This window comes from Opisthorchis viverrini (assembly GCF_000715545.1).
Source record: "Opisthorchis viverrini unplaced genomic scaffold opera_v5_113, whole genome shotgun sequence".
NCBI classification, from domain to species: Eukaryota; Metazoa; Platyhelminthes; class Trematoda; order Opisthorchiida; family Opisthorchiidae; genus Opisthorchis; species Opisthorchis viverrini.
The window spans coordinates 125,923-142,355 of NW_008751767.1; the positions used below are offsets into that span (position 1 = coordinate 125,923).

Here is a 16,433-nt window from a genome sequence, read left to right on the forward strand (position 1 = left end):
GCGAACAAGCCAGATGAGTCCATCGTGGTCACGCCCCAGCATCGAATGGATAAGTCAACTTGGCTAACTGTTTTTTCAACGGACCGGTGGCCACATCTACAAACCTTCAAGAAACCCCCAATACCCTGGTACAATCTGCCAAATAGACCTGGACGTGGTTGTAAAGATTGTCATTTTACGCTGCTCTAACTGATAGAGCAGCACCACGCCAGCGAACAGGCCAACTTCCTGACCTTAACAAATATCCGGTTTGTGAGATACTTTCAGAGGAATGGAATCAGTCGACCAGTCAACAACCATTCGAGCACTAACCATATCCATGCACATAGCCCGACCTAGTCAGTTTACGGTTAATTTCATTCTCTCCACACCTCAAGTGATGGAACTTACGAATTATTTTATCACTGTTGTTCCCCTAAGGCTTGACATCGCTGAGCGAAGCACTGGAACCTTCGAATACAATTGGTCGCGAACGTCTTCTCATTCAAGGCCCCAAATTTATCAGAGGCTTTTTCCTTCACCGTTGCCACTGGTCAGCCTGCAGGAAATGGCTCCACGGCGAGAAAGTGGGTGCCCCCCAGGCAGATACTTAATTTGTTTTGACCTCCAATGCATTCGGCCAACTAACTTCGTTTAGTGGAGAAAACAAGTGAACAGTACCTGCCGACGAAACCCGGACATCGCAATCCACAAACACTAATGCCGTGCATCGCTTTGTGAATTTTTCGGATAACAGTAAACAGGCCCAAAAAGTCTGCCAAGATTGGGGTTCCTTCGAGAAGCAAGGGAGCCTAACATCAATAAAGGGTGCGACATCCTGTTGTAGTGGCTTTGGGTAGCACTTTTGAATTGCGATGGACCGACGCCGAAGGATGAGTTGCTGACGCCTGCTCACACAAGCATTCAGAATCATGCATCCGGCTCTAGAACAACAGGGGATGCAAGAAACGAGGCCTTCCTGTCCAGCCTGGTGATTAGCAAGGAACGGAGAACGGACCAGGCCACATGAGGCAAGGGCAGCGCTCGCATCACACCAAAGCACACCATGACGCGCTTGGCGAAACAGGCAGTGCCAACAACCAATGAGAAGAATAAGCATTGTCTACACTTAACCAATCATCTTCGTCCTTCTGGTCTAGTCTTCTTATTGGTTTAATGATTAGCTAGAACTGGTCAATAAACATAATGTCCGATCAAACAGAGGGTTGAAACTTATATATAAACTAAACGGGCAAAATTCCTTTTGACTGCGTTGCTCTACGACGTCATGGCCCCGAAGGTTGTTTCTGGCAAAGCCGCGAAGAAGGCGTCGAAGGTGAAGGTCCCGAAGGTCGATAAGAAGAAGAAGCGAAGGAGGAAGGAGAGTTATGCCATCTACATCTACAAGGTCCTCCGTCAGGTGCACCCCGACACCGGTATCTCCTCGAAGGCCATGTCAATCATGAATTCCTTCGTCAACGACATCTTTGAGCGTATTGCCGCTGAGTCCAGCCGCCTCGCTCACTACAATAAGCGCTCGACCATCACCAGCAGAGAAATCCAGACTGCTGTCCGTCTTCTGCTTCCTGGTGAATTGGCCAAACACGCCGTTTCCGAGGGCACGAAAGCCGTGACCAAGTACACAAGCACCAAGTAAGCAGTAGGTGCCGACCAAGTAGAGAACGCTTCCACGGCCCTTTTTAGGGCCACCACATATTGATCCCATTCTTTGTATTTTGCTTTATGAGGGCTACGGAGTCGGGGTTGGGGTTACGGTCACAATGAATCTAGACGTAAGCTGCTGCTTAATTTATCACGGGATTTGCGGGTTAGGCGAGTATTCGTCATAGACGGTACAAGTGTTAGGTTCTTCAGGTTAAACGGCCGGTACTAGTTCGCGGGCTTGGTTGGCGGCGTGTGGATCGCTAGCTGCTCATTTCCTTGGGCGTCTCCTAGCCGGGTACCGTTGGAATTGTGAGGGGCGCTGTTCGTCTCAGCCCGTGTGCAAGCTGCGTGACGTGCTCAAACTTCGCCAATGTCTGGAGAACTTTCGTGAGTGGACTCGGGTATGTTGCCGATCCTCGCCAACGTGAACGCGCGACGCTAACCAAGCCGTGCCGAAATTCAGGAGAATTTACCTGTCTTATCGGATTGTCATTCTGTTTTGTAATGTTGCAAGGCTGCCGGAAAATTCACCGACAGTCCACGACCGGTTTCGCGCTTCATGGGAGTCAGTCCCCTGTTTCACCCTTATGTTACTTGAAACCAAATTGCACTTAATTAGGGGCAGACACATTCGCAAACTTGTTGGTTTTTCTACACTCGTTTGGATCCCAGCCGAATCCCCCGTTTGTGCTGGTTCCAGTTACATGTATAGCGAATTTTCGAATATCGTAGCGACTGAAGCATGAGGCGGCCTGGTGCCTGAGAACATCACAAACGAAAGATTCAGCTAGGTTCCAGGTGAGTCTCGAAAAACCAAATTATTTGCAAATGAGTATACTCCCCTAGTTTCTTGGTCTCTTCACCCACTGTGTACGCAACGGTATTGGCTTTTGCCTACATACCATCGATGCGTGGTTTATGACTGTTGAACTATGCAGGCACTAACAATTAACTAGGATTGCACAAGCTTGCACTTCCGGCTTAGTCAACTCTCAATAAAAAGTACATCCTGTTATAATCCCACATAATTAAGTCGTGAGACCGAGTGCTTTTCCATAACTGACCCCTTCAGCCGACTCGTTCACTTTCAATTGCGTGTTCCGGACTGCGATGCCGCTCAGACTCACCCATCAGCTTTTACTGGCCCTTTGGTCCTTCGAGCCCATCCTACTTAATTTCTCCCCAGAAAACTTTCATCTATTCTGGCGATCCGCTTCCCTTGATGACAATGGCATGCGCGCTTTATTCTGCTGTCTTTTAGAGGTTCTTTCAATTTCGCCAGTTTTACTGTAGTTTATGAGACAAATTCTTGAACAGCGTCATTCCTTCAGACACCCCACGGCTGTTTTTCTGGATCTAAAATGTGCTTTTGATTCTGTCTATCGCGAGGAACTTTGGAGGTGTCTCGCGACCAAAGGCGTCCCGTCTAAATTTATATCCCTTATGAGGGCAGTGTATGCGAACTCCCGTGGGTGCGTACGAGTTAAAGGCAAACTTTTACCTGAGTTTACCACGTCCAGTGGTGTAAGACAAGGCTGCCTTCTCTCACCTTTCCTCTTCAACTTTGTTGCTACTTGAAACTACTCTGACTCTAATGAAACGAGGTGCTGCCGGGACGTTCCCTCGCAGAGTATGACGAAGATACTGCTGCCCTTGGTTTAGATCCTTCAAAAATGCAAACCATTTTAAATAACCTAAATAACTCTGCCACACGGTTTGACATGCGCTTCACACCTGCAGAGTGTAAAGTGATGCTGCAAGATTGGGTTGGATCAAACCCAAACCTCATGCTTGCAGGCGAGTCAATCAACATGGTAGTTGAATGTGTTTACCCGGGTAGTTGCATAAGCTCCGGTGGACTGGATGGGGAAGGGTCGGGCAGCTACTGCCAAGGTCCGATTCCCATGGCGTCGAGGTGACGTAAGTTTGTCTGTCAAGGGATGAGTTCGCCTTGCATCGGTGCTTTACGGATTAGAGATGTTGCGTGCTCACTACGCGCAGAGGAAGTACGGAAGATGTCAGTGTTCGACCATCGGTTTCTTTGAAGCATTGGTCGAATCTGGTGGGAACATAGGATTAGCAGTGCTGAGGTATGTCAGATGGTCTTTAGAAGTTAATCATCCACGATGGATGAATCACCCCTGCTTCATTGGTTACGCTGGTTGACACATTTACCCCATATGCCATCTGCCTCACACAGCTCGTTTCACACAGCCCTGTGCCGGGGGAAAGCGACTGAGGGTGGGCAGTGTATGACCGGGCAACGAAGTGTGAAATTACTAACCCGTAAAATGAATTAGGTCGACAGCTACCACCGCCCGAGAGAGGGAGCCCGGGACTCATCTCACCAGCCGCCAATAACACTGACAGAAATGGCCAATCACCTTCAAAGCGTACCTGCCGAAAAAAATGAACTCGTCGCTGTCTCCATGTGCCCTTGCGGCACACGGATTGTAGATGAAAATTTGAATTGAAATTGACCGGTTAACACCATAAATCTGCAGTATCGAAACCTAGCCACTATCAAGATGGCTCTCATGGTTACATTTTCCACCTATTCCAAACGGGCCAATTAATTTTGATAACAATTTAACTTGTAGACAAATTTCTGATCCATGACAGTCCATATCACAGCTCACTTAAGTTGTTTCCATCACAACCTCCTCAAGGCCGACTCCGGTGTAACTGGCACGTCTGATTGATGACCCAATTGTGAGCAGAACCCAGCACCTCCGAACTCTCGCCAATCACCGTACTGGCATACAGTGGTAACTAATGCACGGGGATACAAATTCAGCCCGCTCATCTTTAGAGATCAGTTCAGAATCTGGAACCCGAGACCCGTTCCAAATCTAGGCGCCGAAACAATAGCGAGGCGGGGGCGGATGAGGTCAGATACATTCGGAGTAATATACGCAGGTACAAAATCTCCGGGTAACCAGCTAGCTCGCGTGTGGGCTGATGGTTGCGATAACTGCTGGCCTCTGACTTCGTAGCAGTGTTAAAAACCCCGAGCACAACTTGAACGCCGGGAGTGCCACTTAACGAAATCGGAACCAGTTAGCTCTTCGGCGGCTGCTACGGTCGAATCTCAGTTGATGGGTAGATTGCCTAAACCCCATGTGAATTAATGGTCCGCCCCTATGGGATGGACGTAAAATCTGTCAACCGTAGCACGCTACGCCAACAGCGGGAAGCGCCAGAAGGCCCGAAACCGAAATCAAGCCGGGGGGAACACGACCAGCGGCTTCGAGCCCTGACTTCCCACTGCGGTAATCGGACGGTGTCGGTTGGCACGACTTATGTGAGAGAAACCCACTTGCGATAGAGACAACCCTAACCAGGGGTCACGTCTCCTACACCCACATGACAAATAGGAACAGAAAGCATCACAATGTGTGGCCCTAAAGAGGGCCGATGTCACGTTCTCTACCTTCGAACACTCGTAGGTCGAAGCTTAGGCCTTCACCTTGTCAGTCTTCTTCGGCAGAAGCACCGACTGGATGTTCGGCAACACACCACCTTGAGCAATCGTCACGCCTCCCAGAAGCTTATTAAGCTCCTCGTCGTTGCGGATGGCCAGTTGCAAGTGACGGGGGATGATGCGGGTCTTCTTGTTGTCTCGGGCAGCATTGCCAGCCAACTCCAAGACCTCAGCAGCCAGATATTCCAGGACTGCGGCCAAGTACACAGGAGCACCAGCGCCGACACGCTCAGCATAGTTGCCCTTGCGCAGCAGACGGTGCACACGACCAACTGGGAATTGCAAACCAGCGCGCGACGACCTGGTCTTAGCCTTCACACGAGTTTTACCACCCTTTCCGCGGCCGCTCATTGTTCAACAGACAGAAGGAGAGAAAACGTGGACGAGACCAAAAGGTGCGCGAGCATATATATATGTCGTGTAACATCATCTGTATGGGGAAATTGGGTGATACTGCAACCCCATTGGGCAACTAATTTTGGCCAATCTTAAACAGATCATTGCCGGCTTCGCTACCAGCGCTTGTCCTCGTGCACCTACGATTGGTTCGTTGTATCAACGACCCAGCAGCAGCGGGCGCCATGACGACAGTGCATGATGCGGCAGTAACTATGGCGGCAAGTAGATCCCAGACTGCACCAACTACAAGCTGGTGGATTTGGTCCATAGGTAATCGATCAGTAACTGTTGGGTGCGAGGCGATTGAATTGACGGGGGCTTTACCGTGATTGTCGTCACGACGAGACCGGACCTTACTTTGGTGTGTCGGTTCACGCACCCCAGGTACCCATTGGGCTATGCTGGGGGTGTCACCACGACACTCACCCGGTTGGCCAATGGTTCGAAGTCGGACGAGCAACTGGTCACCCCGCTCGGGGGTTAGAACATGTGGTGAATTGTTCGGTGAAATTGGTAACGCGCTTGCATTTCAACCCAACCAGTGTTGTTTTGCGGTTAGGCATTTAAGCCAAGGGCTTCGATTGACGATTCTACCCGTCCTCCTGTCTAGCTGTACACCAGTATCGGTCATGTTTTCGATGATGGTTTCCGCAATTACTTGAAGTGTGCTGAATGTCATTATTGTCCACAGTTTACACCGGCACTACAAGTGTTGCGGCAGGACTGTATCCGCTCCTCTTAGCCCCGACGGGCTGATGGGCCATGTGTCAAGCAACCACGCCCAAAAATGGCATGCTAGCTTCGTACGAGCGAGACCGACAGTATGCCAGATGGATCTGTGGGTCTCATGCTGGCCGTTGCGCGAGATGTTCAGCGACCGCGTTTTTATGCGCGCATAGATTTTCCTGGGCTGCCTAGTGCGTTGGAGGCCCCGATGCTCCTCAGTCTTCCCTTGCTCCACGTCAGTCATATATCAACCGGTGAAATTTAAAACACAGCAAACTGTATCCGTAATGTCGGGGATGTTTGGAGGCTACCGCCAGGCAGGGGTCAGTCAGCTAACCTTCGAGTGTTTTCAGATGTCGCACGTTGTTAAAAAGAAAAAAACAAACGGCATTGAACCCATTTAGGGCAACATTGCGAGTCATTTGCTGCAGCGATTTGACACGTATGACTTCCTTTAAGAGAACAGCGACATCTGATTTGAGGCAGCAATACAGAATGGTGCTAACAGATAGATATTTTATTAAGAAACGTCTCGATTCGACCCACAGGCGTACCCGTCGATGGATAAGTTCAATTCTGTTCGTGGGGTATTTGAATTTTCCGCTAACGCCCGTGGAGACCGTTTATGTGCGTGACTGCCATCTGGCCATGGATAAACAACTCTCCCTTTAGATCGGACAATCAGATCGACTAAGTTATGTCGAGTTACCCGGCTAAACTTGGCATCAAATACTGAATACTAGTCGACACAGATTACAAATTATTGTATGCTATTTCCCAATGTCGTGCAAATAGTACATGAGACAATCTTCACAAAACTCAAAAACGAGAGGCATATTCGAGTCTCACGTTTACACAACACTACCCTGCAGATGACTGCATTTGGCTAACTGATTACAGTTTGGATTCAAATAGAACCTAAGGATCATTGATAACATATATCTCCCAAGATTTTACTGACCGAATGGTCCATATTTCTAACCTAACTGCGTTCTCCCAGTTGCTCTAAGCTTGAGCAACTTGACAAGATTTCAGCCCACATCATTCCAATGGGTGGTACCGGAAAACAGGTAGGGCTGATTGCATGCGGAATACGCAATGTAAAATTTTCCGTATTTTAATGGAACCACTTAGTTGACCTATGTTTCGTGGTCGAAATCCTCGACTACACCGAATTGGGCGCAACTTTTGGACCAAACAGTTTGTGATACCACCTCAGAAGGGCGACTAACATGGTAACTATCGTCTTGCCGCAATGATGCAGAACAAGTTTAGACGAACATTATTGTTGCAGATAGTTTCCTGTCGAGAATGTGGCTAACCTTCGTGGGGGCTCTGTAGTTCCGCAGTTCCAGTAATAATCCAGTTTTGCCTTCACATCATTATCAGCTGTAAGAACCGCGCACATGTACAGTAGTTGTAGTTGCCACAGTTTCGTTCACCGATGATTCAGGGAGATGGGGAAGGTAGCTACGCATCAGAGGAGGGAACTCATAAATTGATGCATGAATACAGCACTGTTAAGCGGGGAGAGTGAGAAGGAAGCTATAGATTTAAGGGATTAAAGCTTGGATGCCCGAGCGCCATTTGAGGGGGCGACTGGGACATGTCTGGCAATAACAATAACCAATGATGAATCCCCTCCCATCCAAGCAGACGACAACGAACAGCGCAGCTGAATTTCCCGGTAATTGTTTTTATACCTATTTTGAACCATACTATTTTTCACTGATAACAGTTGGGCATGCGGAGGATACCATCGCGCGGTCAAAAAATATGTCACTCGATGCATTTCAAATTTAAATTATTTGCTGCATCAAAAAGTAAATACTCTCAGGTTTCCATGTTGAGAATTCTCTGATGCCAGAACCCACTAGCGTCGGTGAGATGTCCGAATGAACTTTGAATTTTTCTATCCGGAGAATATATTTTCAAACTGAGTCCGTCACAGGGCGAGTCAATAAGGGTGGTCCCTGTGAGTTACGGATATCGTTCTCACCAAGATGAAGCAGATGAACGCAGATTTAAGGTAACTTGAAAATAGGTACCCAGTGGTCGTCACGATATGCGCTTGAGAATGGTTCGGTTTAATGGATTATGATTTCAAGACACATACAGCTGGGTTTAAAGATGTCCCGTTTAAACGGGCATTTCGTCGTAACCATGATCACCATCATAGATGATGGTAGCAATCGATTGCCCTCGCCAGTTTTATCGCAATTAATACCGACAGCATTTGGGAGCAAGTGTTAGGAAAATCGATACCACCTTCCTGACAATACATTACGCGCAAACTGAAAGTTCTGCAACAACTCACGATGGCCTCCTGCCAAAACATAATTCGCATGCAAATGGTAGCATTTACGGAAATCCCATTGGTCTGCTGCGCCGTCACTTTACAGTGTCGCAACGGCAACTGGTCAGTTCTTGCGTATTTTGAGTAACATGGTCTCTCCTCAGGACATCTGTAGATTTCGACCCTGGACGGCCGATCTTCAGAGTCTGCTTCATTAGGGATTTTGCAGTCTCGATTCTCATCATAAAAGAATTTCTAAGCACGGCTTCAAATAGAACATAAGGTTAGCGGAACCTCAGAACGGTGTCGTCGTAATGAGCCCAAAACTGATTAAACCAATCGTCCAATGTCCAAGAATCTTTAGGAACTTTGCAACAATGAGATATTCCAATGTAAAATCTCGGCTGAACATCGCACAAAATATGAAAGTTGACAGTTTCATCCAAGCCACCAGTCCAGGCCAACGATCGCATGCACAACACTGTGTCACATAATCCACGTGACCCATTGATTCTGATCCGCTAAGGTTCATTTCATGCTGTTCTCATGATATTCTGTAATCAGAAGCCCTGTTCATTTTGACCAAGTAGGAATAATTAGCTCGCCATAAAATCACGAGCAAAGAAAGATGAACTAACGAAGGAAGAACTATGAGGATTTAGCGCGAAGAACCCACATCCGATTGAGGGGAACAACAAAGACTAGTGTATTCGCATTTGAAATAGCACAGTTATGTCAGTTTCCTGAGAAATCAACGGCAGCCCAATACGGGCCGTACCCTAATTGAGGTTCATCAGGTTTTATACCTGGACATCCGTTTGCATACCATTGGGGAGATTATTTCATTTGAAAATTAGGCTGATATTGATATGAGATTGATTTGAATAAAAGCTGAATCTTTCACTCATAACATGTTCTTCCGGAATATCATGCATTTGGACACCGCAGAAATAAACAAACTCGAGCATACTACTGGATTGGGAACTCGTTAGCTGTATTGGTCTTGCGTCCTTCGAGAACCCTATTCGAATTAAACCCAGAGCACAAGTACACGCGAAATTTAACGCGTCAATTGGGTCGGTTGTGTACTATATCGCACAGGGACTTTGACGATATGCAGGCAGGATCGTGTGAATCCCACCCGTAAGGGAGCAACAGTCTCACAACATTTGGTTTGATTTAAGCCGGTTTTATTTCCTTTCATCATACCATAGCCTATCTACCATGAACCTCTAGCGAACAACATATGGACGAGAGTTCAGTGCCTTCTTGTGTAGCCACGTGTAGTGCGTGCCCCAAACATGCAAGCCTGATAAGTTGAATCGGCTGCTTTAAGAGCAGTGATTCGTTGCGGAGCGGAAACTTGCGCACCACTTCACTTCACAGGATGACTCTTGATATGCTAGGTCAAACAAGAAGAACGATGTAGTCCACGTGATCCAAGTCCAACAAACTTCCCCTTTACAATAAAGGGTTCAAGTAGAACATAAGACTGACGGAAACTCGGGGAATGCGCCTACCTATTGAGCCTCAAGTAGGGAGAAACCGGTCGTGGGCTATTTAAGAGATTTCAGCAACCTTGTGAGAAGTTCCTTTATCAAAAGCGATAAACTGTTGCAATCTGTAATGAGTTCACCTGACGGGTGGTTCGTGATCTAGTTGCCAAACTTGGAAAGTAGCTTGCAGATGTATCGTCACCCCAGGATGTTACATCATCGGTACGCAGTTTGGTCCGATTTCATCTGATTCTAGGATATACTATACTACTCATTCGCCTGGTTTACACAAAGGAATACATCAGATCGAAACTCTCATGAACTTTTGACCATGTGACGAACTAGATTCATGTAGCAAACTTCGTATTGGATATTATTTTCAACCTCAACAAGCACTGAATGGAACCTGTGTCTGAGAGGGCGAAAACACTGTCTGTGCTATTTTGTCTGATGTGATGAGCCGCTGTCCGCCTAGCTTTTAGGAACATGCATAGTGACTTCGCAATGTCGAAAGACTTTTCTGGGCACCTATAACACAGTAACCAGTTTGTCACTTCCCAGATGTCACATCCTTTTGTTAAACTATGTATGTAGCCGAGACCAATTCGACTGTGATAGTCATGTTCAGATAACAGCTTGGGGGGTGGGTGGTTCACGTCCGGAACAATTTCGCACGGAATGTTAAGTGAAACATGATGCATTCAGACCGATCCTGGTGTCATGTCTTATCTGTACACATAATCAGTGCTTGTTTGTCCGTATGAAATTTGACAGATGTCTTGAATGAGAGAACAGTGAATTCAGCTGATTGAGGCAAACGATGGGAGTGGAGAAGTCCATCCATTCGATTCAAGATTATCGATAAGTGCAAGTTCCGGGCAGACAGCAAAATTTCCATGAGAACAACTGTTTTCCTGTGAATTTCTTTTTTGACAAAACCTGTTTTGATATCTTTTCATCATAGTTGCGCATTCTAATGACTGGAATGTTTCCGAATTAGCTGATTTTGCTTTGTATACGTCCCTGTAAAAGACTCGATCAAACAATAAAGCCATAAAATTGAAGAACTGTGCGACCCACAAATCTCACACCTATTTGAAAATCACCAGGATCTCATCTGAATCTCGCGTTTATGTTACTCATCAACTGATTGTGCAGCGCCTCGTTTTTCATATGGTCCGACGTTTGAGATATCGCAACATATTGGGTACTACTAAGATCGTAAATGTACTTCGTTCAATTTGAGTTCAAGGTACCTATATGATGATCCAACGGATCGTGAGCTATTGCAATGCGTCCAATAAGCTAATGAGTCAATAGTGATCGACTAGCAGTAAGAATGTCAAAAGGATATCGGAATTCATGGTGTAAATTAGACAATGTAAGGTCAAAACGGCGCCACTTTCGTCTTTGGTCCGAAATCCGGCCACTGCGTATCGAGGATGTCAAAAGACGTCCAGTGTTTGACCATCGAAGGAGCATTGCTCGAGTCTGGTTAGAACACCGGGTTGGTTACCCTGAAGTACGTCGAATGTTGATGGGAAATAACTCACTCTCGATAGATGAACTGATCACAATGCATAGGTTGCGCTGGCTTGGCCACGTACTCCGTATGACACTCGACCGAATTCCTCGAAGGAAAGAGTAGAACCGTGCCAGGGGAAGTCAAGCAATGGCTTGGCAACTGATTATGGAAGACATCACCAGCAGTCAGTTGTGCTGGATGGGGACTGCGAGGCGAGGCACGTCAGTGGTTAGAAGCCTTGCCAGTCATGGCCCAGTTGCGCCCGTGCCTTCACTTCATAGCTCCCCTCCCAATCTGTCCAATGAAAAGGCCCATTGGCAGACATATTTACGTATGAGTGATACCAGCTCCCCCTTCCAATGTCCGACGGGATGAGATGGTTCAGGTGGTTAGGGCGCAAATTTACTGACCGCAAGGTCCGTGGTTCGAACCCCACCTCTGCCACCCTAGGCTTGGGCAGTATCCTAATCCTCCTGTTTATTTCGGGTGACATGACAGCTAGGCACCGGAAGGGTGTTACAGCTGAACGGTTTCCAATGTTCAGCTACCTACTCTGCTTCCCAAAATCATCTGTGAGGGAAACTGTGGCAGCTACAACCACTGTTCGGCAAGTACCTGATTCCTATAGCTGATGATGAGCTTCCAGGATGTGCACATCAAAAGTATGGTAAATGTTTCTTGCTGTTAGGTGCGTATAGTCCATAGTTCATTCTCAGATTATTTCGTATTCCCAGTGTGTGTTGGGAAATGTTTTTTGGTGTCAGACACATTTGTAGGTTTATTAAGTTGAACTCGAGACACGACGACCCACTAAAGACTCCTCGTCCACCGTAATTCAGTGTATAGACCCCATCACTTTCTAGGAAAGGAAATGACTACCCTACATTGATTTGTGTTGCGACACGGGTAGGAACAAGACTTCGAAATACGTCTCCGACTGCAGAGCTGAGCTTCCCTCATCCAACGGACAAATCAGCACATTCATCCTGGTGAAGAAATAGCACTTTACTTCGGGATACCTACCACCCTTCAGGAAAGGCCCTTAACACTCAGAATGATCTGGTTTGGGTTCTTATGCAGAATTCTGGAGGAACATGTCCAAGTTTCGTGCCACTTTCACGATAAAGAGCTAGCAACCGGCAACTGCTAATTCATTTCGTCTCTAATGGAGCCTCATGATCACCTTAGGCACAAGATCATTCCGGGTGATCGGCTGTGGGCACTGACCCGACATTTTCGCTGTTTGCCACATAAATTTTATAAACATGTTCACGACACTGAAGCAAAAGTTTATGGATGTATCCTGGGTTGTTGGGGTCGGTAAATGTTGAGGTAACATGCGCTTTCAGGTTGGTCTGTCGTAACGAGTGAGGTGGATTTGTAGTGCGAATGCACTGGACTTTGAGCTGAAGCATACTGCCAGCGTGCCCAGAAATAACGGTTATCTAGGGAGATTTATTCGAAGAATATGTTTGAATGCCCTGTCCTACCGTCTGTAATGGTCGGTTCAAAGAATCCAATCTATTTGAGTCCACTCTATAAAGGTGATCTGTTGGCCGACACATTCAGTCGCTGCTTGTTTCATTCTCTACAGCTCTTGTTTCCGGCTGCAACTCTGCCATTTCGGTTTGCATTAACCTTTGCTCAAATAAACCTCAAAGACAAGATGCCAGTCCTCATCCAGATTATGGTTGCGTAGTCCTCATCCCGCTGTTCAGCAGAATATGCAAGACTCATGACAAGAGAATACATGAGCATCTCTGTTGTCAAACATCCCTAGACCCAGTGGTTCAGCCAAACGGTCGAACACCCCACACATAGTTGGCATGGATCACGTGGTCAGTCAGAGTGGAGTCGTTTTACATCATCTGTCCGCTACCAAATAGACAATCAATATCGATTCGGCGTCATGACTTGATGACAATGGCAAAACTAGTGTGTGATTTTCGGAATTGTCATCAAAATCGATTAGTATAAGCATGTTCATCTGGCATGAATCGATTAACCCAGTCTGTCAACGGCCACATTGACCGCCTCAGAGCATTTAGGATTAACTTGGATTTCGCTGCCGCTCAGATCATACATGTTTCCGCCTTCTCTAATTTAGTGACTAATCGCTATTTATCTCTGATCTAAGCATTATGTATGTACTGACCTGACGAGGAGACCTGGAAAAGTGTTTTTGTTGAAACAATGTTGGAAGCCAATGAACACCCATGGACAGTAGGAAATGCCATATAAGGTTTGTGCTGAGGCGTGTGTGCACACATCCGAACACCCAGTAACTGGTGTCAACCCCAAGAAATAAGGCCAGACAGTGAGCTGGACTACTCACTGCGTGAGCCACCATTATGCCAGAATGAGGTTCATTAATTCCCAATTCAGCTGAGTCTCACAATATATACAGGGGGGATCTGGTGATCCGAACCCTGGACAGACATTATGGCCAATAGAGCAATCGATCATTTACCTCGGTTTTCACGATGGTCACAGACTATAGCACCGTTATGAACTTAGCACTGAGGAATGTCCAAAGTGTAAGAGTGGATTTCTTGCAAACAGAATGGGGAGGGCGCGAAATTGGGAGTAACTGGCGGCCTATTTGGTTTAGTTCGGTACTCACGACTAAACAGTTGATTCTGACAGCGCATTCGAAATTCCGCCTCATGGCTGACACTGAGCACAAGGAGCGTCCGTGCATGGTCACCTAGCGATGGTGACAGGTCAATACGAGTACCGAGGAAAAGCTAACCAGAGCACGAGTTGGGGCTGAGAATAATCTGGCTACCCACTACCTACTTGGTCAATCTTGAGGCTCCCCCAGGTAGACTCATTTGGGGGTTTCGCTGACATTGTGTTCAAATCGCAGCCAAAATTGTAGGCGACCCATGAAAGTTACTTTGGTGTCAAACGATCAGTTGGGTCACTGGCTAACATCAACATACTTTGGTGACGAGTGCATTCCAACAGTAGTCTACACCTTGATGTTCAAGTAGAACAGAAAACTGAAGGATATCCGGAGACTCCGCCTATCTGAGAGGTACGGAAATGGTCGTAGCCCGTTGAAGGGCTTCCAACAAATTTGCACTTCGTATGCTATGTCGGGACAGACAACTCCGTGCGCACGAAGATTGCATAAGCAAACAGTTAAACTAGGGGAAATCAGGAGGGAATGAGAAGCACGCAAAAGCATCTTCTGTTAAACTTCTGGCGCGAGAGACAATGAGTTTTGATATACCGACGCCCGTGTAAGGATTTACAATGCTGTACAATGAACTGCACGGATGGCCTGGAGTGGACATCCAGCGGAAGCCTCATTACAATTATGGTGACGGAGATGTGGCCAACTGGCGGTAAGTTGTTGAGGAGGTATCCACTAGGCGGAGCCACACGGCTTTCCTGATCGGGATTTACCGCACCAAGCACGAGTCTACCACAGTAAGCTCAGAAACCGCAAAGCGACGGGAAACCGGGATGCAAGTTCATTGCGTCACTCAATTGATCCAAATTCGCAGCGGACTTTGAAATTGCAGTCGCACATCCCAACTCACAATCACAGCCTGTAGTTGAAAAGCACTGCCCGTTATGCACGGAGGATGACTCCGTGAACCTCATTTCGGGATTCGTGGGTTCGGACTAAGCTACCTAGCGAAATGGTTTCTAAGTAGGTGCCGCCCAAGCCATACTCAACCTAGAATCAGTGCACCATCCACCGTAGACCGGAGCTGGGTAGACCAACGCACGGGTTTATTAGTCAGCCCTCAGCTCAGTGAATGCCCACACCGGTACGTACGTTGTGAGGCCCTACCAGAAATCCCACCTGATATAACAAGGCTACTGCATTAAGATACCCAAATACCGATCGCCCCGTAAACGAATAAGCCACGAAAGACTATGGGGCGAGGACGAGTGCAGCAGATCTACCGTCAACAGATTGTCGGGGACAAGGCGCAAACCGAACGGAACCGCAATTTGAGGGAAAAGGGTCTGGGTTGATCTAATGCCATTCGAGCCACATTCAACCTCAAATCAGTGCACTATCCACGGCAGACTGAAGGTGGGTAGACCGCACGGGTCCATTCGACCTAACCTTCAGCCCAGTGAACACCGGCAAACAAACCTCTGTGAGATAAGTACGGTTGTCAGGCCCACGAAACCCCGCCTGCCAAGCCCAGGATACTGCATTGACACACCCAAAGCCGATTGCCCCGTAAATGATGAAAACGAACACCGAAAGTCACAATGTGGTGGCCCTAAATAGGGCCGTTGTGCGTTCTCGTGCGGAAGGAATGACCGAAGCGGAATTAACCACCGAAGCCGTAGAGAGTGCGGCCTTGGCGTTTCAAGGCGTACACAACGTCCATAGCAGTGACGGTCTTTCGCTTGGCATGCTCGGTGTAGGTGACGGCGTCACGGATGACGTTCTCAAGGAACACCTTGAGGACACCGCGAGTCTCCTCGTAGATCAGACCGGAGATGCGTTTCACACCACCTCGGCGAGCGAGACGGCGGATTGCGGGTTTGGTGATCCCCTGGATGTTATCGCGGAGAACCTTGCGATGGCGTTTCGCTCCTCCCTTTCCGAGTCCTTTACCACCCTTACCACGTCCAGACATGATGATGGGTTGTTACAGACAAGACCGCAACGAGACAACGGGGTCATTCACACGACGCGACATAGGGAACTTGCCGTCCAAAAATAAAGTAGGACTTGAGCCAATCAGAACGCTGGCTTTGATTGACTATAACAAATGTCTGCCTCTCTGTGAACTGAAGCAGATTTACGGTGGTTTTTGCCGGGTGCTATCAACAACTTAGAATCTGTTTCTCACCCTGACGAATGGAAAGATTTTGAAAGGAGCA

At 47.4% G+C, this 16,433-nt stretch overlaps 4 protein-coding genes across 4 annotated transcripts; 2 read left to right on the forward strand and 2 right to left on the reverse strand.

Moving 5' to 3' along the window:
• Window positions 1-1,267: 1,267 nt before the first annotated feature.
• T265_05707 (hypothetical protein) lies at window positions 1,268-1,636 on the forward strand (the record flags this gene model as incomplete). The annotated part of the gene is made up of 1 exon (XM_009170780.1): window positions 1,268-1,636. The coding sequence occupies one exon, from the start codon at window positions 1,268-1,270 to the stop codon at window positions 1,634-1,636; it is 369 nt and encodes a 122-aa protein (XP_009169044.1).
• A 3,465-nt stretch (window positions 1,637-5,101) lies between these two features.
• Window positions 5,102-5,479, reverse strand: T265_05708 (hypothetical protein; the record flags this gene model as incomplete). The annotated part of the gene is made up of 1 exon (XM_009170781.1): window positions 5,102-5,479. The coding sequence occupies one exon, from the start codon at window positions 5,477-5,479 to the stop codon at window positions 5,102-5,104; it is 378 nt and encodes a 125-aa protein (XP_009169045.1).
• Window positions 5,480-6,773: 1,294 nt separating this feature from the next.
• T265_05709 (hypothetical protein) lies at window positions 6,774-16,186 on the reverse strand (the record flags this gene model as incomplete). Its single annotated transcript, XM_009170782.1, has 2 exons — window positions 6,774-6,985; window positions 15,880-16,186. The coding sequence occupies 2 exons, from the start codon at window positions 16,184-16,186 to the stop codon at window positions 6,774-6,776; spliced, it is 519 nt and encodes a 172-aa protein (XP_009169046.1).
• On the forward strand, window positions 15,860-16,273 carry T265_05710 (hypothetical protein; the record flags this gene model as incomplete). The annotated part of the gene is made up of 1 exon (XM_009170783.1): window positions 15,860-16,273. One exon carries the CDS (start codon window positions 15,860-15,862, stop codon window positions 16,271-16,273), a length of 414 nt encoding a protein of 137 aa, XP_009169047.1.
• Between the last annotated feature and the right edge of the window lie 160 nt (window positions 16,274-16,433).